The sequence below is a fragment of the Tursiops truncatus genome, chromosome 1 (genome assembly GCF_011762595.2).
Source record: "Tursiops truncatus isolate mTurTru1 chromosome 1, mTurTru1.mat.Y, whole genome shotgun sequence".
NCBI lineage: Eukaryota > Metazoa > Chordata > Mammalia > Artiodactyla > Delphinidae > Tursiops > Tursiops truncatus.
In genome coordinates, this window is record NC_047034.1 from 70,695,868 (window position 1) to 70,721,929 (window position 26,062).

Here is a 26,062-nt window from a genome sequence, read left to right on the forward strand (position 1 = left end):
CCCAGCCTGGTATTAAGATGCCCAAACAACCGGAGCGGGAAGAGCAGAAGGGTCTCTTCCCGCAGTGTCGGTGGGTGTTAGAAGTGAGGAGGACCACCGAAACGGGAGGAAAAGGTTAAAAGAGCTCCTGGCATCCAGGCAGGGGGCCGCGACAAATTTTTGAAAAATAAGATGAGAAAAGAGGTGGAGGTAGTGTGAGCAAAGGCGGTGGGAGAGCAGGCGTTAACGATGGTGAACGCAAAAACCAGTCCACGTGGGGAGGGGGCCTAGAAGCGCCGGGCACCGCAGCAGGGTGGGAAGAGGGGGAAGAAACAAAGGTCAGGTCTTGAGCTCAGGGCAGTAAAAGGGGGAAAAGCACCCAAGGGAAAGCAGCGAGAAGGCGGCCGGGGTGGTGACGGCGGCGGAGGCGGTGCCGTGTGACTCGCGGGGTCCGGGCCGGGGTCGCCGGCGAGCCAGGCCGGGAAAAGCCAGGGATCCGGCTAAGCTCGGGATCGGCTAGGCCGCACCGAGGGGCAGGGCCAGCGACTGTGGGGCCGCGGAGGGGACCCGCCGAGAACCGGCGGCGAGGGGTCGCGTCAGGGTAGAGCGCACACGGAGACCTAAAGAGGTGCCGGGGGGCGGGAGCCGCGGCCTCAACACTCAGGGAAGGGAAGGGCGGTCGGCTTCCCGCCCCCGCCCCTAGCCGCGGCGTGAGGGGAAAGGCCGGCGGGCAGCGCTGGGAGGAGGAGCCTGCGGCCCCGCCCCCGCCGGAGCGAGGGAAGGAGAAAGGCTCGCGGGGAAGGAGGAGGGAGGGCAGCGCGGGGAGGGGGCGGCCGGCCGGGCCTGCGCCCGAGCGAGCGGCGAGCCGGGGGGGAAGGGGCCCGGAAGGAGGCGAGCGCGGCCGCGACGCCGGGAGCCGGACGCCTGCCCGTGCCGGCCTGCCGCCGCCGCCGCCTTCCCTGCCTGCGCCCGAGCCCGGAGTCCCGCGGCCGTCGAGACCGGAGCGCGGCGGTCGGGCGTGGGGCGAGCGGGCGAGCGGGGCCGGGAGCCGGAGGCCGCCCGCGGTCCTGCGCCAGGCGCGGTGGGCTTCTGCCTGCGAGATTAGGCGAGGGGCGGAAAGGGAGGAAAAAGAGAGGCCGAGCGAGAGAAGCCAGGCGATCGGATTGTCCGGGAGGCTGGTGTGGAGGAATATCCCACCTCGAACTCAAATCCACAATAATAATCTAAACTATTAATAATAAGGGAGCAGTTTTTCTGGCCAGGCGAGAGGGAGAACAGGGGGAACGGGAAGAAGCGAAATCTCCGTTTCATGGAGGCTGAGGCAAGAGAAAATTTCGGATCCTGGATGTGGAGGAGCAAAACAGAACTAACTCAGGAAATTGTCTTTCAGAAAAAGGCCGAACCTAGGCTGGGAGTCAGGCTGGGGTAGGTGGAGAAACCTGCAAGTTTAAAGGAAAAAGAAAAGGAGAGAATATTTTCAGAGATTTTTCTCTGGTTTGTGGTATTGCTACCATTTTAAAGGTAAAAAGCATTGCATTTCAGGTGTTCTTTGATTTTTTTTTTTTTTTGGTGCGATTGGCTCATTTAAGAATTTCAAAACCTTTCATATAAAAGCTTTTTTTTTAAGGAAATTCATAATTTTGGTTCCCAGGGTTGCACTGGACTTGGAAGGAGTGCTGTTGTGTACATACTAGTGTATGGTTTTATTTATTTTTTTACTGTGCAAATCAGCTGGAAGATTTTTTCCAGGTGTCAATTTGGTTTTTTTTTTTTTTTTTTTTTTTTTTTTGGTCCCTCAGTATATTTGTTGTCGTTTTAAGCATTGGAGACCAGAGCATTATTTTTTCCCCCTTTGGAGCTTGAGGCTGTCTTGCCAATAGAAGGACAGCTAGGAAAACTAGATTAAAAGGATGGTTTTTATCTATATTTTGCAGTTAAGATTGATATTTTGAAGGCACATTCTTTCTGTGATTTTTTTTTTTTTTTTAAGCCCAGAGCGCTAACCTTGAAGAGATTTGTGGTTGGGTTTTTGGTTTCTAAGAAGGTCATAGTTTTTTCTCTTCTTCTTTCGGGTTTTTTCTGGTTTTTTTTTTTAAGGGGGGGGAGGGGAAAAGGGGGCTAAGAAAGGAGACCATGTTAACTGGTAGAAGTAGAATGGAGCTTCAGTTACCAGGGTCCTGAGCGGAAGAAAAAGGATTCTGTCTTCAAGTTGGGAGGCCATCCTCTCACCTTTCTTAAAAATTGCAAGCGATTCAGTCCTGATCAAGACATCAAAACTACAGGATTCTGGAACTGTGGAGACACTGAGAAACCATGAGTGTAAGGTTACCCCAGAGTATAGACAGGTAAGTTTGCTAATAATGTGGTTTTTCAACACTTACTTAAGGAAGGACTGGGAGGGAAAGTGTTGCATTTTGATAAAGGGTTTCAAAAGAAGGGTCTCTGTTGGGCTGTGGGAATTGGTGGGGTCTCTGGGGGCTCTCCGGGCATGTGTGTTTATGTTCCCTCTGTGTGTGTCCATGTTCAAAACATATCTCCTGATTCAGTGTTTTTTAAGTATAAACAGTAGGCAGTGACGCCAGAAGTGGGGAAAGAGGGGGAAATGCTTTCCAGCCGCCTTTGACTTTTGCCAGGCCAGAGGCTGAATTTGAGTCCCTAACTTGCCAGCCTAAGGGTGGGAGGCGGGCACAGGCCTGGTCACGTGAGACCCCAAGGGTGATTGGGACCGGCTTTAGGTGTCGGAGCTGCTGGGGGAAGGGCCCTGGCAGGGGCGTGGGCCTCCACCGGCTGGTTGTTGTGGAATGGTGGGGCTTGGTGATGGGGTGGATCCCATTTCTAGAATGAGGAGGATGTTCTTGGCCTGAATGATGGGACAGAAACAGCCTTTGCACCCATACAGGTCTGGATTTTTACCGGTGGTTGATAATGGCCCCCAAAATGCATAGGTCAGCACTAGAATTTCTTCCTCTCCAAGCTTGGGGTTTAATTGAAATCTGCCAAACAGCTGATGCCCTAGGTTAAATCTTCCAAGCCGTTTTTAATAAGCTTGACTCTGCAAAATAGGCCTTCCCTCTGCCTAGAGCCCGAAGGAGTTGCTTTAGGCTCTTAGGCCTGATGGGCAGAGGCACTGGCCCTTAGAGTCGGAGCACAGGATGCCCTCCCCCACCCACCTCCCCCAAGAGTCTGCCCAGTCGCCCCATCACCGGTAACACTACAGTTTACAACTTTGTAAGGTGTCTGCCTTTTCCCTTCCTCTCCTGTTCAACCTTTTCTCCTTGAGAGTCTTTAGGGTAGTTTTGTGGGTGCTGGATGGATGGTTGGTTGGAGGACTGAACAAGCAAATGGAAGGACTGGGCCTGGAAAAAAAGAAATATATTGGAGAGATAGGGAAGAATATTTGCAAGGGAACAATTGTTTTCTCCCTGTCCAGTTAACCTCTGATAATCCATGCTGATAATAATTTCTTTTGGGCTGTGGAATGTGGCCTAAAATGATACAATCTCTCTCTCCCAAACACTAATCTCTGTATTGCCTCAGAGTCCCGTTTAGATTAGTTCAGCAGTCCCCAGATGGGGACCTGACTTGGCAGTGGAGAGAAGGCAGATAGCCACAAAGGACAGATAGTATATGTGGCTGCTTGAACCTCCATCCCTTCCCCTTTTTGTTGGCTTCTCTCTAGTTTGACTCTTGTAAAGGGAGAACTGAAGCGTGTGTCAAGGCAAGAAGTTGAAATGGTTACATGGCTGCCCTTCTCTTCATCCTCTTGGAATTCGGGAATTAGCGCACTTGCCTTTTTGAGATTTGGGGGTGAACTGTTTCTCTGAATTCAGAGATGTAAGCAGATGGAAACCCAGGTGTTGGGGGTACAAGAAAAAGGCAATGAAGGTTCCTGGGCTATGGTGTAAGATGCTCCTCTGGGAGTTTGCATACCCTCACAGTCTCTCAGGATTTGTATAGCATGGTTTTTCTGAGTGCTTTCATAGGAATGTATCTCATTTGAGCCTCCCAATATTTCCGTGAGGCAGACAAATCAGAGGTTATTCTTCTCATTTTACAGAAGGGGTGATTGAGGCTCACAGGGGATACCTGGCTAGCCCAGTGCCACCTTCCCTGACTATTGGCAGAATCTGGACTCAGTCGCAGGTCTTCTGATTCTGAACCCGAGGCTCTTTCTCTTGCCCCACCCTGTCTAAGTAGGTTTGCATACTGGCCCTGTGGAATAGGGGCGGGGGCCCCGTTTTATTCTTTCTGGCAGTAGGGTAAGATGCTTTTCAGAACCCCCTTGCACTTGGGATAATGGAGCTTCGCAGGGTGAGAGTGTTCCTCACCTCTACCACTACCCCAATTCTCTTCCCCATTAAAGGATCAGTTCTGGGACTTGGGTCCCCTTCACGGTATCTCCAGTTGTATTGGATCGTACCCCTTTAGCAGTAGGTTCATTCTATGGGCTATTTTGACATCTCAGATTCAAGACCCTGTGGATTTTAAATAATTTACAGTTTTACACAATTTTACACCATACTGGAGAGATTGAGTGGAGGGATTTCAGATTATAGAGTCAGGGATTCTCTTTTAGTTTATCAATTTGCTGTTTAGAGAGCGTAGTGTAAGGTGCTGTGCTCAGTGTTTCAAAAAATTTAAGTATGCAGTTCTTGCTTACAAAGATCGTGCAATCTACTTGAGGAACTAGGAAAGGTTTAAGACTCCTGAAGACCACATAAAAGCAACACTGGACTATAAGCTCTGTAAAGGTAGGAACTGTGTTTTGTTTGCTCAGTTATAGCCTGCACGCCTGGCTTAGTGCCTTGCATGGGGTGAGTGCTCACTAAATATTTGACAAACGAATATTGGATTGAGTGAACATGTCAGCCTGTATAAATTCATCCGTTTCAGATTTTTCAACATTCATGTGTTAATTTCAAGTGTAGTCAAAGTAAGGTCAATTAGAGAAGGCTTCCTAGGTGATGCGTGTTTTCTAGGACATAAGCATGGAGGACCATGTCTATGGAGAGAGATTGTGGCTCGAAGAATAGAAGGCTGTGGAATATTTATCCAGCAGAGTCTTTAATCCTCTCTTGGGAAGTGACTTCTGGGTCCAAAGAAACATGAAGTATTTGCAGCTCATCTTGATCTTACAGTGTTAATCAGTTGTTAGCGAAAGATGGGCTAAATTGTAGCTGTTCATGTCCTTTTCAGTTTTTGTCCATGGACAATTTATTGCCTGTTAATGTGTGTTTGATAGTGCAAGCAGAGGTAATAATACTGACGTATTTTTATAGGAATGGTAATGAGTTTTGCTAAGCCATCTATATCCATTTGCCTAGTTCTCCATGGCAAATGTTTTTGAGATGGCCAGATGGGTTAGGAGTTTGCATCCATAAAACAGCTTTTCTCTGTTCAGAGGTAGTTAGCTTATGTGAGGACCAAAGCAAATGGAGAAGTACTAGATTTAAGCTGAGAGTTCTTGGTTTGAGCCCTGGCATTCCCCTTAACTGTGTGATCTTGGGCAAATCACATGCCTCCTTTGGTTTCCTCATATGTAAGGCAGTAGCTCATTTATATGAAATGCTTTCCGGTTCACAAACATTTTCACATAGCTTGTCATTTGAGGATTGTAACACTTATTGTGTCTTTCTCACGGTGCTATTGAAAGGAGCAAATCAAATTAGATAGGGACTTCCCTGGTGGTCCAGTGGTTAAGAATCTGCTTTCTAATGCAGGGGACACAGGTTTAGACCCTTGGTGGGGGAACTAAGATCCCGCATGCCGAGGGGCAAGTAAGCCTGTGTGCCACGGCTACTGAGCCCACATGCTCTGAAGCCAGCGTGCCACAGCTAGAGAGCCTGAGCATCACAACTACTGAGGCTGTGCGCTCTGGAGCTCATGTGCCACAACTAGAGAGAAAAGCCCGCACGCCACAACAAAAGATCCCGAGTGCCGCAACTAAGACCTGATGCAGCCAAATAAATAAATAAAATATATTTTTAAAAAAACAACATTAAAAACAAATCAAATTAGATGATATATTTCAAATTGCTTTCTAAACCAAACTCTATAACTTTTAGATGGTAAACTCATGGATTTGATTTAACATCATGCACTACTTTCTGAACTGGCCCAAAACAAATTAAGAGTGACTGAAAGATCTTTCCATTGTTTTGAAGAATTTAACCAGAGCGAACAGGCATTTTTGTTGCAGAAGTGCATGAGGTTAGAAAGAAGGCATACTTTTCTAGTGGTGAGGGTTGGGTGATGATACTAGAATATGAGAAGGAGAAGGTTATTGAATCTCCTTCCCAGGAATTTTGATGAATGGGAGAGGCTTGAGCTACCTTGGCTTCCTTAGATGGGGATAGAAAGGATTTGTTTTATGATCTCTGGCTGTTCCTTGTTTTAGAAGCATATGACTTGCCTAATTCAGAATAAACCCAGAGCCAGCAACTGTTCCTTATCAGGGATCTGAGATTGAATGTAACTTTTCCCTAGCCTGTAGCCTTTTTTTTTTTTTTTTTTTTTTAAGAAGAGGCAAAATCTTTCATGAAGTGTATGGAGGAGGAGGGAGAAAAAGGCAGAGGAAGGGGGAAAGAGCCTTCAGGCTGAGTGGATGTTTGTAGAGAAGAAAAGCTGGTAGCCTAGGCTGAGGAGACTGGGCTTGTCTGAGAAGGAGGTGGGGGGAGGTTCGTCCCACCTCAGGCTCCCCCTTTGCACTTCAGGTTCTTACTGAGCCCTGGGAACAAGAAACCCCCAGACATTCAGCTGAGTTTCTGCCTAGTTTCGAGGTTCGCCTCCCAGAACAGTGACAGGGATCCAGAACTACAAAGAGTAAGTCCCCTGAAATGCTGAGTCTTCTCCAGAATGTACCCTTGTGCTCTCCAGGCGTGAGATGAGAGATGGCAGTGGATTTGCAGATGAAACATTCGGTGATTAATCACCATTATGAGCAGGAAAAGGCTGAGCTTACCTTCACATACTCAAAAACATTTCTGAAAGAGCACCCTTTGATGAACAAATTGATTTAGCTTTTTTTTTTTTTTAAATAGTCAGAGTCCCTTTTGTTCTGTTTAGGAGGGTAGACAAAAAATGTGACAAGTTAAATGACAATGAGTTCATCAGAAATAAAAAAGATTCTGTGAAGGTCACATGGCTAATTCCCAAATTGGTATAAAGACAAAAGAGTTCTGGAAGCTCGCAACCTTCGTGGAATAGAGTTTGGAAACTTTTGGATAGTGTCTTTTGGATAGCAGTGATACTGCTTTAAAGATCTGGGAATCTGATGTATGTGAAAGGGCTGAATGCTGAAGTTGCATAAAACGTAAGAGGAATGGTTTTAATCTATACTGACTGAATTTGCTTCACATCTTCATAGTGGCACTGCCTTTAAAAATCCATTTTATTGGTTTATTATTTTTAAAACTTAATTTCAAGATTTGTCATGTGGTTTGGAAACCCTTTTCCCCATGGACTGTGCATTCTTCTTTCCTCAATCACCGTATTGGGAAAAGACCCAAGCATAGACCTGCTAGTGGCATCCAGGGTCACTCCTTTGCCCCATGGAGGGAAGCAGGACTACAGAAGTTGCAGATTGTGGTCTCAAAAGAAAAAAGTAATCATTACTTTATGAAAAGTTGTGTTAGATCCCCTATGAAAAGAGGTTTGGAGCCCTGATGGAAGACCCCCAGCATCCAAGTAAATAGATGAGTGAATTAGGGTAGCCAACTTCTCAGATTTGATTCCTTCTAGCTGTTATGTTCTTTGAGCCTCTGAAAACATAATGCCTGTGCCCTTTCTTTCAGTGAGCCAGGACTTTTTTTTCAGGAATCCTATCTGCCTTCCTGAAAACCAGTGAAAACGAAAGTTTGAAAAAACCAGGGAACAGAGCTGTCTGATGAAATGTGAGGGGAAAGTGGAAGAAGCACAGTGATGTGGAAGTGTGGGGAGAGGCGGGGAAACCTGTGGCCCCCAATAAAATTGGAGTAGGATTTGGAAGACATTTTCAAGGCCTGGAAGAACACCCAGCTTTATGGTCCTAAAACAATTGGACAGATTTGAGGGGAAAATCACAGAAGTCTTAAGTCTTAGGGGATCCTCCTCTTCCCTTTCCTCTTGACTCCAAATAGGGCATCTCCTGAGCTGGTCCAGAAGGTTGAGGGGCTCCCATTTTCAGTGATCTCTTGTGGTTCCATGAGTTGAACAGTTGTAAATTCTTTTGAATCCAAATTTTTCCTTTGCTACAATTTTTTTTTTTTTTTTGGCTCCACTGTGTGGCTTGCGGGATCTTAGTTCCCCGACCACGACCAGGGATTGAATCCAGCCCAGTGAAAGCGCCGAGTCCTAACCACTGGACCACCAGCGAATTTCCTCCTTTGCTACAATTTAAGTCCATCTTCCTGTCTTTTACTTCTGATTTCAACATAGGCCCTAAAGTCACTGGTATCCCTCTGTCGTCCTCATTGACTTCTTCAGGATTCTCCTCATTCTAAAGAATAGCAAACTAAGACGTGAATGTGTGAGAAGGGAGCTTTGAAAAGTTAGGGTGAAGTGATTTCAGAGGCCTGATTTCCAGCACTTTGTCCTCCAGTGTTTAAAGCTACCATAAAATGGTGCAATGGGATCTATAGTCACCAGTCGTGGACTGGCATCAAATCACAGAGGGAACGGGACCAGTCTCACAACCTTCCAGATGATGACCTATGATCTGTGGCACTTGCAATCAGTCGGTTGGACGGCAGATATTTATCAAATAGCTCCATGCACAGCTCAGTTCTTAGTGTTCTGACAGATAATTTGCAAGAATGTGGAGCTTACATTCTTGTTGGGAAATGTAATTAATGAAGCAACACAAAACAATAAAAAGGTAGTACATCATTACTGAATCTTGATGTAGACCAAAAAGGTACATTTAGAGACAAGTAGAAAGTTGGCGCTAGTGAGAAAAGCCAGGGGAGGGGTGGTTAGAAATTATTTAGGTTGAAGAAAGGGAGGAAGCTGTTTCAGACCAGGGGAACAACATAAGCAAAGGTTCTGGGGCAGAACCAAGCATTGGGTGGTCTCAGGATGGTAAGAGTATTGGTCTTTGTAGAGCAGAGAAATTAGGCTGTCAAGGTGAGTATGGTGGGAGCGTGGGGGGGGGATAAAGGTATTCAGACTGGATGTGGTAGGAGAAAGGGAACCAGCAAGGTTTGTGTAATATATGGTGATAAAAGGAATGTTTAAGGAAAGAATTCTAATATTATTATGTAGGTGGGAAGAGAACAAAAGATAATGTGAGAACAAAGAAGGGTAGGATTTGAAAGACATTTTGGAAGGAAAACCAACAGGATATGTATGTTAAGGCTGAATCAGATTTGGTTCCCAAGTTTTGGAGACTGGCTATTGCTTGAGAGATTAAGACCATCATTAAAAGTCATTCTGCCTCCCATTGGTACCCAGCAATTCACTGAACATAGCATATCGAATGATACTTATCTTGCTGAGGGCCTTAGGTTAGGCTGTTTCTACCAAATAGATTTAGAGGTCTTCAGTGCAGTCTTCTAAAGAGAGGGAGAGAGGCAGTGAGTTCCGAGAGCTCCCTTAGGAAATGGGGTCATGATTTGAGGAGATTAGCATATATTTGATATCCTGATTAATTAATCATACCCCACTCCCCCACTGCAGACCAAACTCCAGGGCTCAAGGGATATCTCTGCAGAAACCATCCTAGTAGCATGATTATAGAGAGTATAGGACTTGAAGTGAGAAGAGCTTTGTGTGAGTCCCAGCTTTTCCGCTAACTAGCTGTGTGATCAGGACGATTTGTGTAAAAGCATTTTGTGAATTCTGTAGTGCCAAACATTTGGTGAGTGTTGTTGAGGCATTTGGTTTGGCAAGGACCCCAGATTGGCCTGAACTCTCCTCAGCTGCCGCGAGAAGACCTGTGCTTGGGTGCTGAGACCTGTGCTGATTCTAAACTGAGGACTGACAGGCATGGCTCTGGGAACACATTGAGCAAACACAGGACGGTACTAGTTAAAAATAAGGTGCGGAAGATCTCGTCCTAAGTCGATCCTTTTTCACTGGAAACCTTCTTTGCACAGTGTCTTTCCTTTCCAGCTCGAACTCCCCAGCTTGGGATCCATGCCTTCTTGCTTCAGTTCAGCCCACATCTCACTAATTGTAGGTCTTATTACTGTCCCCTACCATCCCGCTTCAGGTAGGCTAGCCTGTTTCCCAGGCCCACATCACTCTTTCCACATATTTATATGAGTGTTCTCTTTCTCTCCCCAACTCCGGCTAGTCTTAATTCCTTCAGGGTGACCTTTTCTGGTTAATATCATCAAACTCTATAGTATATTTATATTATTCAACATTCCTTTTGCACATACATATAGCAATTGGACTCATTATCTTTCGTATGTTGGTATAAAATACTTTATATAAAAGATCTAGCAGAATCCCTAGCACGTGGTCGACTATTATAAATAAATGTTGGTGCTCTTCCAGTCTTTGCATGTTTTATGTTGGTTATTGTGTCTTATCCTGTTTCTCAGGGTTCAAAAGCGATGTCTCTTCATTTTTCTAGATTGTCTTCTCGTACTCAGTAGAGTTCTCTCTATACGAGGTATACTCCTCCCTCAGTTACCTGACTTGAACTGTAGTTCATTCTTGACATTTCCTCCATGCCTACCCAAGGGATTTCAAGAAAGCAACTCTAAACATTGCTGCTAGGAAGGGAGACCAAGAATTCCCCTTGTTCTTACTGGGTGCTAGGTCTTGGGCACTTGGTATTTCTTCTTGGGACAGAGCAGCCTTGTTGCGGTTGCTTGCCTTCAGCTTCTCCCAGCTCTCGGGGGGATTTCCCCATTGGCGGCCTGGTTTCCGGGCTGCTGTTCCCTGCAGGGGTCTGACGGGGCACAGGGCCCGCCCTGCCATTGTCCTGCCTGCCCCAGGCTGGCCCCATTCATTTCCCAGAGCACAGCCCTCAGAAGCTTCCTTCCAAGAGACTGCTGCTGCAGAGAAAGGCCACTGTTGTTCTGGGGGGAGGTGGCTGGAGAGAGTGTAGTAAATAGCTTTGTGAATGGGACCTTGTATGAGACTAGAACCGCAGACCCTTTTCTCCGAGCCCTAGGGATGGGGGCAGAAAACCACTTGGGCTTCAGTGGGTTCACAGGAATAGGGTCTGAGGTTTAGGAATACTCATGCTATCCCTCAAATAAGGGGATTGGTCCATTTAACAAGTCTTCACTGGCTGGTGCCCCTCAAGCCACTAGGATTCAACGTGAATAAGTTGCTTACCCTGCCCTCTGGGAGCCTGTGGTGTTTTTTTTGTTTTTGTTGTTGTTTTTATTTAGCAGTACGTGGGCCTCTCACTGTTGTGGCCTCTCCCATTGCGGAGCACAGGCTCCGGACACGCAGACCCAGCGGGCATGGCTCATGGGCCCAGCCGCTCCGCGGCATGTGGGATCTTCCCAGACCGGGGCACGAACCCGTGTCCCCTGCATCAGCAGGCGGACTCTCAACCACTGCGCCACCAGGGAAGCCCGAGCCTGTGGTTTTGTGTGGGGAGCCGGCGGGCAAGCAGGAGTTGTATGATACCACCCTGAACTCTTCTGTGATATCAGTTGAAGCAAATGGGAGGGACGATAAAGAAACTTTCCTGGAGGAAGTGACCTTTAATTGAGGCCAGAAAATGAGAGCCAGGCTTGAGCGAAGGAAAGTCCAGGCAGAGGGAACAGCATGTACTGAAGACAGAAGAAAAGGAAGGACATGGTGTCGCGGGAGCTGAAAGTAGCTATGGTCTATAGCGAGACCTTGGAACAATTAATTAAATGAAACAGGAGCGTACAGGAGCTAGAGCCTGGGAATCATGTAATCCTCCCTATTAGGAGTTTTGGACTTTATCCTGAGAGCAGTGAAGCACCATTGCAATACAAGTAGGGAGTGACATGGTAAGATAGGCTTTTAGAAAAACAAGATCACCCGACTGCAGTGTGGACATTTAAATTGAAAGAACAGAAGAATAGAGAGGGAGGACAAATTAGGAGCCCATTGTGGTAATCTGGGCAGGAGGTGAGGGTGGCCTCTACTAGGGAAGTGACAGTGGAGATGGAGAAAAATGAAGGATTAGAAGACTAAGTAGTTGGTTATGGGACGGGGAGGGCGAGAAGGCGGGGGCAAGGCTGACAGCCTTTTCCTTGGCTTGGGCTGGCGGGTAGTACTATTCAATGAAAAAGGGAACTGAGGAGGAAGAGCGTGATTGAGGTAAGGAGTCCCTTTTGGACATGATGAGTTTGAAGCGCCTGTGGGAGATCCCAGGGAAGCTGTTCGGTAGGTTGGCAGCTGGTTATACAGGCCTGGAGGTCAGCAGGGCGTGCTGGGATGTGGGTCATCAACATCTGGACCGAGTGGTGGAAGTGTGAGGCTGTCCAGGACAGGGTGTAGAGTGAGAAGAGGGCCTTGGACAGAGCCCTGAGGGACACTGCATTCAAAGGTGAGGCAAAGAAAGAGGATCCCACACAAGAGACTGGTGGGGAGTGGCAGGAAAACAGGAGCCAGGGCAGTGTGGAATCTCAGAAATGAAGGGAGGGAGTGGCCAGCAGTGTCAAGTGCTCCCAAGAGGCAAAGGATGGAAAGGATAGAGAAGTGTCTGGATTTAGTAACTAGGAAGATTTTCACGGCCTTGGGGGGACGTGGGGAGGAGCCAGTTTGCAGTGAGTTTAAGAGGGAAGAGGCAGTGAGGAAAGGGTGATAGTCTGGTCAATTCTTTTATGAAGTTTGGTCAGAAAGAAGAGAAAAAAATGGAGCCCCTTAGTCCCCATCAATAGGCCTTTGAGTTCATTTTTTTCCAGGTAGAACTAGGTTGTCTTAAGTCAGAGGTTAGCACACATCAGAGTCTGCTGTGGGACAGGCAGGAGGGGAGATGTGTGACAGGATTGAAGGAAAGATTAGACCCAAGAGAAGAAGTCAGCTTTTAAAGTAGGGGCGGACACAATTGACAGGGAGAGAAAGATGGAAGGTTTATAAGGCCGAGATAACGGTGCCATAATGACGCCGCTTCTTTGTATTTCTGCCGTATGATATGTAGTTTGCAAAGTGTTTTTGGTCTGTTATCTTATTGAGGTAGTCCAGGCAAGTATTTGCATTCCCATATTAGAGGTGGGGAAACAAGCTCAGGGAGGCTTTAATGATTTGCCTAAGTCTGTAAACTAGTAAACAATGGGATTGGGATTAAACAAAAAAAAAAATCTGTGTTTTCGGAGCCCTAGCCTAGTGCTCTTTCCATTTTCCTGTCCCCCTGGCCAGGTTCACTGGTAAAAATGTGTAAATCTTTGAGGGAGCCAGACATCAGGTTTGCTTGACACAGGTGAAGGGTGTCCTCCAGGAAAAGAGATTGGTAAATCGGGAATCAAGTCTCTTGAGTATTTAATCTCTTCCCGATAAGCTTTCCTTGCCCATGGCCTCCCCATAGGACCTGAGGTTTGCATTCACTGTCCAAGAGGAAGGAAACTTCCCTCCCTCTCTGCCTCCTGGTTGGTTAATGATGGGGAAAGAGTGGCACTCTTTCCCTATCATTAATGATGGGGGTTGGTTAATGATGGGGAAAGAGTGGCCGGGTAAGTTCAGTGACTTTGGGAAGAATAAAATCTCAGAAGTGACTGAGCATTCTTCCACTAAGCAGTGTGGCACCTTTAAACTACCCAGGGGCCTTATCTGTGTGTACCCTGCGGTGCCTGGACTGTGTAGTGAATGGATGCTCAGTGAAGTTTTACTAAATGAATGAATACAATATTTATTTGGCCACAGTGCACAGCATGCAGGACCTTAGTTCCCTGACCAGGATGGAACACACACCCCCTGCAGTGGAAGCGCGGAGTCGTAACCACTGGACCACCAGGGAGGTCCCTGAATACAAGTTTTTAATTAACAGCTTTATGATATATAATTCACATACCATAAAATTCATAACTTTAGAGTGTACAATTCAGTGGGTTTTAGTATATTCAGAGTTGTGCAAACATCCCTATTATCTAATTCCGGAAAATTTTCATCACCCCAAACTAAACCTCCTATTGGTTAGCAGCCACTCTCCACACCACGCAACTAGCCCCAGGCAACCATGAATGTACTTTCTGTCTCTATAGATTTGTCTGTTCTGGACATTTCCTATACATGGAATCGTATAATATGTGGCCTTTTGTGCCTGGCTTCTTTCACTCAGCATGGTATTTTTCCAAGTTCATCCATGTTGTAGCACATATCAGTACTTTGTTCCTTTTTATGGCCAAATAATATTCCATTGTATGGATATACTACCTTCTGTTTATGCATTCATCAGTTGACGGGCATTTGGGTTGTTTCCACTGCTCGGCTATGATGCATAATGCTGCTATGAACATTTGTGTACAAGTTTTTGTGTGGATGTATCTCTTCATTTCTCTTGGGTATATACCTAGGGTGGGAGTTGCGGGATCATATGCTGTGTCTGTGTTTAGCATTTTAAGGAACTACCAAACTGTCTTCCAAAGTGGCTGCACCATTTTACATTCCCACCAACAAACTGTGAGAATCCAGTTTTCCCACATCTTCACCAATACTTGTTTTTTTGTCTGTCTTTTTGATTATAGCCATCCTAGTGGGTATGAAGTGGTACCTCATTGTGATTTTGATTTGCATTTTCTTAATGACGTTGAGCATCTTTTCATGTGCTTATTGGCGATTTGCATGTCTTCTTTAGAGAAATGTCTATTCAAATCCTTTATCCATTTTTTGTTTGTCTTTTTTTAATATTTATTTATTTATTTGGCTGCGTAGGTCTTAGTTGTGGCACGCGGGATCTTCGTTGCTGCATGCAGGATCTTTCACTGCAGCCCTCGGGCTTCTCTGGTTGCAGCATGAGGGCTCTAGAGCACACCAGCTTAGTTGCCCCACGGCATGTGGGATCTTAGTTCCCCAACCAGGGATCGAACCCGCGTCCCCTGCATTGGAAGGCGGATTCTTAACCACTGGACCACCAGGGAAGTCCCTGTTTACTTGTCTTTTTATTGTTGAGTAATGGATACAGTTTTAAGCTAAGTCACTTAACCTCGCTAGGCCTCTCAGTTTCATCAATCGTAAAATAGGAAAGTTGGATTTGATCTCTGAGATCCATCCAACTCTCATGTTAATCTGTGGAACTTCGGTCACTCCTTTAAGGTTCTACTCACCATGTTGCAGTACAGACTAGTTGTTAGGAATATGACTTTTGTGTCAAATAGACCTGGGTTTCCTGTTACTCCGTCCCTCTCAGCCTCAGTTTTTCCTTTTGGAAAATGAGAAAAAGTGTATTTCTCTCATAGGGTTCTTGCAAAAATTAAGTAAAAATAACGTATGTAAGGTGCTTAGCAAAATACCTGACATAGTTAAGAGTTCAGTATATGCTAGCTATTATTATTCTCATTACTACCTCCTATCTTATAGTCTGTAGTTGGATGAGCCAGGTCCCCATCCCTTAGGTGTGACTTAGCTGTCCTGGTCATGGAGGCTTTGCACAGATCAGTATTGTTCAAAATATCTATTGCTGCATAACAAACCACCCCAAACATTGGCTTAACATAATACTAATTATTTTGCTCAAAATTCTGGGGGTTGACTGGGTTGAGCTAAGCAGTTGTTCCCAATTGGGATCTCTCAAACAGGTGCAGTTATATAGGGGCCGACCTGGCCTGGGCTTCAAAGGCTTCTTCACTGTGGCCCCTGTGTTGGGAAGACTCAACACAACTGGGAGCTGAAACAGCTGGAGCTCCTCGATTCTCTGTCTCTGTCTCTCTGTCTCTCTGTCTCTGTCTCTTTCTTTTCCTCTCTCTGGAATCTCTATAGATTCTCTTTCCACATGGTGGGGTGAAGGTAGCCAGACTTCTTACAGGGTGACTGAAGGCTCCCAGAGCAGGCGTCCCGTGATATTTGCAGAGGCTGCATCACCCTTTATGAGCTAGCCTCAGAGATCACATAGTGTCAGCTTTGCCCTACTCTTATTAGTGGAGGGAGTCACAAAGGCCTGGCCAGGATTAGGGAAGGGATATGGACGCCATCTCCTGATGGGGAGTGGCATGAAGAATGGGAAATACTGTCGTGGTTACTTTTGGAAAATTCAGTTTGCCACAGTCACTTAATTTCTTTATGGTTAATTTTTGTCCCTCCTGTCCTTCAAATACCACTTCCAAACTTACTTCCTAGTGAGGTCTTACCTGATTAACCACTTGATTCAGGTTTCTCCTTTTTCCTGTATCTCTCACCACATAAATCCCTGTTGATCTTTATGTCGTATCTGCTTATCTTTTCTGGCATCTGTAATACTCCTGTAGTACTTACAACCGAGCTCTGTCCTCTTTACGTGGTGCCCGCTAGTGCCCTAAATTCTCCAGTTGGGATGTTTCCAATAACTTTAATCGGCGAGTGTTCAAGTGTTGACTGGTTCTCTCTTGGTCAAAAGTTCTTGCAACTTTTCAGACTTACTAACTGCTAACTCTAATCCATCTGGCCCTGTAGGGAAACCCAAGTCCTACACCCTTTTGTTCTCTCATATGACGCTACACCCAACCGTATAAGTATATAGAAGGGTGGATAGGGGAAGATCTGGAATAACAACTGGGGTTTGTCCAGCACTTTACTATTTTTTGGAAAGTGCTTTAACAGTCATTCTGATATATACTTATTACAGTTATTTTTCTCCTTTATATACGAGAACACGGAGGCTCACGGGAGTTGAGACTTGAAATCACAACTGTAGTGAACCTAGGTCCCTGGCTCTAAATCCTGGGCTTCCTCTCCTTGGTTGGGGAGGGTGTCTGGTTTGGGCCCTGTTTAACACTCTTAATCACCCAGAGCTCCGGGGAGCCCCACAGGACTGATCTCAGAAATCGCTTTCCACCTCCTAGTCTTTGCTGAAGGAGGTAAACGCAGACAAAATCTTCTACCATTCTAGCCCTACCTTCTCTGTAACAGCCATACAGTGATCTGGGACTCTGAGCTGTGTTTTCCTCCCATGGTCTCGCCTCTGCCGCTTTTATTCTTTACACCAGAGATTGAGTTCCTTGGGAGCCCTGTGAGCTTGGTTACTTTGGAAAAGGATCCTCCCAATTGGGGAAAGTGTGTGTGTGTGTGTGTGTGTGTGTGTGTGTGTGTGTGTGTGTGTGTGTGTGTGTGTGTGTGTGTGTGTGTGTGTGTGTGTGTGTGTGTGTTTTCTAGCAGGAGGGTCTGAGAAATAGTGCTTATAGGCGAGGAAGCATGGAATGAGCAAAAGGAAGGTAGCTAGAGAAGATAGAAAAAAGCAATGGGAAGGTAGCTAGAGAAGATAGAAAAAAAAAATCTCCCAAAGTGGTTAAAGTTCTCTTGTCTTCAGTTGAGGGAGAGTAAAGTCAGATGCAAAACTGATGCTTTCTCTGCATCTGGCCCTGCTGGTGATCTGCCACTGCCTCCAAATTGATGCTTGTGTCATCAGGGGCTGTTGACTGAGAGTCTGCTTCGTTTCATTTCCTGTCTCGGTGATCCAGTGCTTGGGGAGTTTTATTAGGGTACTGTTGGAAGAACTAGGACACAAACCAGACAAAGTAAAAGAACCACTTAATATAATAATCCTTGCAGTACCAACCATTTATACAGTGCTTTTATTCCTCAAAGCACTTTCCATCTATTGTTGTACTCTAACCTCACTCTATACTTGTGAGGAAGAGCCTAGGGCATGAGGGAGGCATCTCTCTTCAGCTGGCTTAGTTTCTGTTTCTTCCTCTCCCTCCTTGGAGGTGGGTTCCCCCAGGACACACTGTTTCGATAGCTCTTTCCAGCTTTTGGAATTGCCTCCCTTCTGATACAACTTAGCTCCTCCGTCTTTCCCCTGAATGGGGTGCCTTCCCTCCCCGGTGTTTATTAACAGGGGAGCCTGCTCATCTGTGGGGCCGTCCTGTCTGTCACCGTCAATCTCATGGAGAGCCTTTTATATGAAAGCTACAAGATTAGAAAATAAATTGGCTGAGGCAGGATTACTGACTCAGAGGGCTAGGAGCCCACAGCTTCAGGAGGGCATGGAGAAGGGGTGGTGAGGAGGGAAGGATGAGATAACAAGCAGGCAGCATGAATCCCTCTGGAATCTGAGGTTCTTCTTCCCTCTGTACCAGATTTATCTTGCATCTCATTCTGGCTGCCATCATCTCCATCAGCATCTACTCCTGCCCTGTATTATGTGCTTACCCCTCTTCTAGATGCCTTGGGGAAGATAATGGAGACTAGTGGTCCCTGACTTTAGGGAACCTAAAGGCTAGTTGGGAAGGCACCTGCAAAAGATCTAAGCACCCTTAAGCAGCAAGGGTGGAATAAAGGCATCACAGCTCACAGCCAGGGAGCTTACTGGCAGCTTGGTAGAGATAAGGAATCTCCTCTGCTTCCTGATTTTACCTTCGAGTCTTATTTGGCAATTAATTGACTTCAACAAGAAATGTGTATTGATCCCAGGTTGGTATGTCAGCATTGTGCTAGAGGTTATGGGGATTTAATATTTACAGGCAGATATTTAACCGGAGATATGTGTTCAAAAAATATGAAATGAATAATAAAGGAATAGTCACTCAAGATGCCAGAGAAGTGACGTATCTGATGCACCTTTTAAAAGATTTTCTCTGATATTACAAATAGACTAGGGGTTCAAGAGAAAAGCAGGAAGGACTATTGAGCTCTTGCAGTAATCTAGGCAGGAGATGATGGGCATAATTACTGAGTTAAAAATCGCTACTGTTTTTACTGTGGCACAGATACAAACATCTTTTTTCCCCCTTAACCAACAGACTGTGCTTTTATTTTTAAAATTGAGGTAAAATTCACATAATATAAAATTAACCGTCTAAAATATACAGGTCAGCGGCATTAAGTACACTCACAGCGTTGTACAACCATCACCTCTATCTAGTTCCAAAACATTTCATCTCCCCAAAGGGAAACCCCTTACTCATTAGCCGTCATTCCCCATTCTCCCCTCTCCCTTACCCCTACAAACGTCTTAAACTTAGGAATAGGGTGGGTCTCTATGGGATTTTGTTCCCTTCCCCCATACATCTTAGCTTTAATATATCTTTATTGGTCAGAGGTGAAAAGCGAATTGTTTATAAATGTACCCTAAAGTCGAGAGATAAATACATTAGATGTAAAATACATAGCAGGCTGGGCACCTCCCATACCTGCAGACAAGATTTTTGAGGGTTAGTGAATTGGCTGATTTAATTGCTACTTCATCTAACCTTCATGACTTCACAATCCACAGCCATTTATTTGCGTCATAATAATCCCTTGTGTTTGTGCATTACTTTGCAGTTTTACAGTTTGAGTGTTCTCACATATATTCTTTTTTTTGTAACAGATTTATTGAAATATAATCCACATGCCATAAAATTCACACTCAAGGTGTGGAACCATCACCATTATCTAATACCAGACATTTTCATCATCCCCAAAAAGAAACCTTATACCCATTAGCAGTCACTTTCCATTCCCCTCTCCCCACACCCTCGGGCAACCACTAATCTACTTTCTGTCTCTATAGATTTGCCTATTCTGGACATGTCATGTAAATGGAATCATACAATATTTGTTCTTTTGTGTCTGGTTTATTTCACTTAGCGTATTTTCAGGTTTCATCTATGTTGTAGTATGTGTCAGAGTTTTATTCCTTTTTATGGCTGAATAATACTGTATTCCATTGTGTATATATACCATCTTTTGTTTATCTATTTACTTATTTGGCTGTGTTGGGTCTTCGTTGCTGCATGTAGGCTTTCTCTAGTTGCAGTGAGCGAGCGTTACTCTTCGTTGTGGTGCTCGGACTTCTCACTGCAGTGGCTTCTCTCGTTGCAGAGCACGGGCTTCCGTAGTTGTGGCTCGCGGGCTGTAGAGCGCAGGCTCAGTAGTTGTGGCACACGGGCTTAGTTGCTCCGTGCCATGTGGGATCTTCCCGGACCAGGGCTTGAACCCGTGTCCCCTGCATTGGCAGGCAGATTCTTAACCACTGTGCCACCAGGGAAGCCTCACATTTTGGTTATTTATGAATAATACTGTTGTTAACATTGGTGTACAGGTATATGTTTGAGTCCCTGTTTACAGTTCTCTTATATACCTCATAGGAGGATGACTGGATCATAGGATGGCCCTGTGTTTAGCATTTTGAGGAACTGCCAAACTGTTTTGCAAAGGTGGCTGCACTATTTCACATTGCCACCAGCAGTCTGTGAGGGTTTCTAATTCTCCACATCCTCTCCAACACTTGTCATTATTTGTCTTTTTTATTATAGTGGGTGTAAAGTAGTATCTCATTGTTCTGATTTGCATTTTCTTAATGACTAATGATGTTGAGCATCTTTTCGTGTGCTTCTTGGTCATTGGATATCTTCTTTAGAGAAATGTCTTATGCTAAACCAACCTTGCATTCCTGGGGTAAATTCCACTTGGTCATGGTATATAATCCTTTTTACGTGTTGCTGGATTCAGTATGCTAGCATTTTGATGATAATTTTTGTGCATATAGTCTTATTTAATCTTTAGACTAGCACTGTGAGATTAGGGCTCCCATGAAAAACTGAAGCATAAATTAAGCAGTTTTCCTGTGACTGCATAGTGTCAGGACTAGAATAGGAAAGTAAGACTTGAATTTAGTCTAATTTTCTTACCACTGCTTTACTTTGCCCCTCTTTTTAGCATAGATAACCAACAGTTGTTTTCATTTATTTGGGCTGTTTTCCTTTTTTGAAATCCTATCATTATTACTTAGATTGAAAACTCCCATTTTGGCCACACAATTAAGACTTAATATTAGATGCATTTTGAATGATAATGAAATTTATATCCTTGATGGTTATTAATTTGATTTTAAATGTGTCCTTGTCATTGTCTCCTTTTTGAATAAGAAACATTGCAGAGGAAGGACGTATCTGTGATTCTTCTCTCTTTTTTAGTGCTCAGCATTTGCTATGCCCAAATAAATACTAAATAAAGGCTTTAGGACTGGAAGGATGCATCTCTATAGTGCCCACCTGAAAGCATCTAAGAACAGCTTATTCTGCTGGCCTAAAATCCTCTTGAACAGCTCTCTTCTACCTGAATTGTGTACCCCATCACACCTGTCTCTCTCCCTCCTTCCTAAGTAGCAACTGGCTCATCAGAGACTGTAATTGCTGAGAATTTACTGACAGAATCTCAGCATTAAATCTTTGGCTTTTGCCACCTTTCACACTGAGGTACAAGCATTTAGAGACCCAGAAAAGCTCTTCTGGAGAGCTCATGAGAGTGAGTGGGGAGCACGTGGGCAGACATTTCCCTGTAAGTATATAACATTGGTGGATATGTGTGAATGCTTTTAATTCAATTGCTTTATCCATGTCAGCATTGTAATTTATCCTTGCCGCCTCTGAACTCCTTAGCTCCTGCTCTAGTAAAAAATAGGGGGGGAAAAGAATTTATTTTAACGTTAGTCAAAGCCCAACATCCCTAGATATATCTTCTGAAAAACAAGACCACGTGTTCGATTACAAAGGCAAATGAAAATGCTTTTTGTATTATACGTTTTTGCTGAATACTTGTGCTGCCTCTCCATTAATGTGGGTATTTAGGACTTGCCTGTGCACCAATTGATTAATCATTTGTGTGTGTAAAGAGATAGAATGCAAGTGTGTATGTACATATTGCGATTTTCTCCTGTTTTAAATCCAGAAGCCATTGCCTCATTTTACGGTCTAGCAGCACTGTGACCCGGAATAATGAACAGAATGTCTTGGGACACACTTGTGTTACCAGTTAATAGAGACTGCCTGCATCTCTGTAATTGAAAAGGGCAATGTTTAGTTTCCAGTGTGGACTCAGAATTTTTTTTTCCCTTAATGCGTTTTTTTTTCCTTTTAATAGTTCTATTCTGGTATATTTGATCTACAATCAATGTATACATTTACAGTATATAATTTGATGCATTTTGACATTGTGTACATCTGTGGCACTATCCCCACAATTAAGACAAGAAACATACCCATCACTCCCAAAAGTTTCCTTATGCCCCTTTGTAATCTCGTGCTCTCTCTTCTCTTCTTTCCCATCCCCAGGAAACTATCCTCAGGGATTTCTTTTCTATCACTGTAGATTAGTTCACATCTTCTGTAACTTTATATAAATGGAATTATACTCTATGTCCTTTTTTCTTGCCTGACTTCTTTCACTCAGCACAATTATTTGAGGTTAATCCATGTTGTTGTATGTATCAGTAGTGTATTTTTTTATTGCTGAGTTTTATTTCATTTTATGGATAATCTATGTATCCAGTCTCCTGTTGATGGACGTTTGGGCCACCACAAATAAAACTGCTATGAACGTTTATGTACAAGGCTTTGTGCGGACACATGTTTTCCTTCTTCTTGTGTAAACCCTAGGAGAGGATTGGCTGGGTTATATGGTAAGTATATGCTTAGCATCATAAGAAATCGCCAAATTATTTTCCAAAATGGTTTTACAATTTTACATTCCCACTAGACAATGTATGAAAGTTCCAGTTGTTCTACATCTTGGCCAACACTTGGTATGGTCAGTCTTTTTAATTTTAACCATATTAGTGTGTATGTAGTAATATATCTTATTGTGGTTTTAATTTGCATATCCCTCATGACTAATGACGCTGAACATTTTTTATGTGCCTGTTTGCCATGCTTATGTCCTCTTTGGTGAAGTGTTTGTTCAGCTCTTTTGTCCATTTTTTAAGTGGGCATAATTGCTCAGTATTAACTCAGTTATTAAATTGTAAGAGTTCTTCGTGTATTCTAGATACAATTTCTTTGTCAGATATGTTTTTGCAACTATTTTCTCCCAGTGACATGCTTTTTCGTTTTTGTAACAATATCTTTTAAAACTTGTTTCACATTTGCATGCAGCAAAATACAGTGTCTTTGAAGACCAAAAGCTCTTAATTTTGATGAAAGCCACTATATCAATTTTTTCTTTTATAGTTTATACTCTTTGTATTGATTAAGTAAATCTTTGCCAAATTCAAAGTAAGATCTTCTAGAAGTTTTATGATTCTGGGTGTTACGTTAGATCTGTGCTTTATTTTTAGTTATTTTTTGTATAGGGTATGAGATAAGAATTGAGGTTATTATCTCTTTTGGCTTACGGATATCTAGTTGTTCTAGCACTATTTATTGAAAAGAGTATTCTTTCCTCATTGAGTTGCATTGGCACCTCTGCTGAAAATCAGTTGATCATATGTGTGTGGCCTGGACTCTGCTTTGTTCCCTTAATCTGTCAGTTAACACTGGTTTGGTTATTGTCATTTTATAATAAGTCTTGATATCAGATGATACAAGTTTTCTAGCATTGTTGTTGTTGTTGTTGTTGTTTTGGTCGCGCCACACGGCTTGTGACAGCTTGTGGGATTTTAGTTCCCTGACCAGCGATCAAACCCTGACCCTCAGCAGTGAGAGCGCGGAGTCCTAACCACTGGACCACCAGGGAATTCCCTCTAGTGTTCTTTTGTTTTCAGAATTATTTTGGTTATTTTAGGTCCTTTTCATTTTCATGTAGATTTTAAAATCAGTTTGTCAGTTTTTACAAAAACGCCTCTTTGGGGTTACAGTTGAGATTGTGTTGAATCCATAGATCAGTTTGGAGAGGATTGGCATCTTAACAATATTCAGTCTTCCGATCTCTGGACATTGTATATTTCTCCATTTAGGTCTTTAATTTCTCTCAGCAGTGTTTTGTAGTTGTTAATGTACAGGTCTTACACATCTTTTGTCAAATTTATCCCTAAATATTTCATATTTTGGATGCCATTTTAAATTATAGTTTTTAAATATCAATTTTCAGTTATTTTTTGTCAGTATGTATGGATATTCATTTTTATGTATTTATCCTGTATCCTGCTACCTTGCTAAAGTCAATAATTCTCATAGCCTTTTTGTTAATTCCCTAAGATTTTAGAACCGCTTGTTTGATTCTAAATCATGTTGTTGGCAAATTATGAGCTTTGCCTCTTCATTTCTAATCTGTATATTTTTTGAGTTTGGGAGAAAAATCAGGATTTTATAACTTTTTGCTAGACATGTGAAGCATATGTTGGATTCTCCCTCACTAGGGATTCTTTAAAAATAAATAAAAAGGGGATTATTAAGTCCTTCTATCCATTCCTTTATTCATTCAGTGAACATTTAGTATCCACTGTGTGTCAGTCACTATCTATTGACTAATGGAAGAGACAGACATATAAACAAGTAATTTTAATTTAACAAGTAAGTACAGTAAGTGCCATAGTAGTTATGATGCAGAGTACGTTGGGAACTTCGAGGCAAGGCGATTCAGAATCAGGGGAGAGAATGAAATGATCTCTGCAGGCCTGCTGCTACCCTGGATGGGTATGATTGATAAAAGAATACTCAGATTATTGATAGGAAAATGTTTAAACTACACTGTCCTGAGAAGTTCTACATCCTCCCCATCCTGATTGTTGGTTACAGTCGGCCCTCTGTGTCCTGGGTTTTTGCATCCATGGACTCAACCAACCTTGGATCAGAAATATTCAGAAAAGGGCTTCCCTGGTGGCGCAGTGGTTGAGAGTCCGCCTGCCGATGCAGGGGACACGGGTTCGTGCCCCTGTCCGGGAAGATACCACATGCCGAAGAGCGGCTGGGACCATGAGCCATGGCCGCTGAGCCTGCGCGTCCGGAGCCTGTGCTCCACAACGGGAGAGACCACAACAGTGAGAGGCCCGCGTACCAAAAAAAAAAAAAAAAAATTCCAGGAAGTTCCAAAAAGCAAAAACTGAGTTTGCTGTGCACCAGCAACTATTTACATAGCATTTACATTGTATTAGGTATTATAAGTAATGTAGAGATGATTTAAAGGATATGGGAGGATGTCAGGGGTTATATGCAAATACTTTGCCATTTTATATTAGGGACTTGAGCTTCCGGGGGGTGGCAGGTGGAAGAGCCCTGGAATTATTCCCCCTTAGATACTGAGGTACAACTGTATTTACTTTATTATTGAAAGTCTGAAAGGACTACATCTTTATCTATAGTTAGTTCTTTTTCTCTTTCTTCTTCTTATTTTTTTTTAATCTTACATGAAGGCAACAGCCTTTGCTTCTAGCCTTAAATCTCACTGACCTGAGACCAGGAGCCGTGGGAGCAGGGATATTTGATACCATGTTACTCTTAATAGTAAATTATGCTGCTGTGTTCTTAAGAACCCTATGAGTTCGGTACTATTGCCCCCATTTCTGCAGGTTTTTGTTTTTTTTTTAATAAAGTGAGCTTGATCTTTTTTTAAAAAAATATTTTATTTATTTATTTAGTTGTACCGGGTCTTAGTTGCAGCAAGCAGGCTCCTTAGTTGTGACACACGGCCTCCTTAGTTACAGCATGCAAACTCTTAGTTGCAGCATGCATGTGGGATCTAGTTACCTGACCAGGGATGGAACCCGGGCCCCTGCATTGGTAGCGTGGAGTCTTAACCACTGGACCACCTGGGAAGTCCCAATTTCTGCAGTTTTGTTTTGTTTTTTAAAAAGCACTTTAGCATGTATCCTGTTATTTTTTAAATTCTCATAGCAGGTCCTGAGGTCTTTACATTTCTCCTGTCATGTACATTGAAGGAGAAGTAAGCTTCTGACTTCGTAGCCCCAGCATATTTCTCGGAATCTGGTGAGTAGGAGGTGCTAAATAGACACAAATGTGTGTGTATTGGCATAATTTCTCTTTAGCCTAGTTGTCATGCTTTAGGCTCCTCTAAATAATATAGGATCATTCCCATTTTATAGATAAGGAAATTTCTCCAGGCCACCAGAGAGTAAATGATTGTAGGTTCTTCTTCTTCTCCTTCTCGTTCTCCTCCTCCTCCTCCTCCTCCTCCTCCTCCCCCTCCCCTCCACCTCCACCTCGTCCTCCTCCCCCTCCTCTTGCTCCTCCCCCTCCTCCTCCTCCTCCCCCTCCTCCTTCCCCTCTCCTCCTCCCCCTCGTCCTCCTCTCCCCTCCTCCTTCTCCCCTCCTCCTCCCCCCTCCTCCCCCTCGTCCTCCTCCCCCTCCTCCCCTCCCCTCCTCCTCCCCCTCCTTCTCCC

The 26,062-nt window shown here is 44.1% G+C and overlaps 1 protein-coding gene across 12 annotated transcripts in view; it reads left to right on the forward strand.

Annotated features, from left to right (window-relative positions):
- The first annotated feature begins 808 nt into the window (after positions 1-808).
- The window catches only part of ARHGEF11 (Rho guanine nucleotide exchange factor 11), a 112,794-nt gene continuing 87,540 nt past the window's right edge, over positions 809-26,062 (forward strand). For 6 of the 12 annotated variants that reach the window (XM_033856923.2, XM_033856955.2, XM_033856937.2 and 3 more), the window contains exon 1: positions 810-2,324. In XM_033856923.2, coding sequence (XP_033712814.1) covers positions 2,293-2,324 — 32 coding nt within the window. In that variant the 5' untranslated portion in view covers positions 810-2,292. Of the gene's footprint in view, positions 2,325-26,062 lie in introns of all 12 variants that reach the window. The other 6 variants (XM_033856929.2, XM_033856945.2, XM_033856951.2 and 3 more) reach the window with 2 other exon arrangements.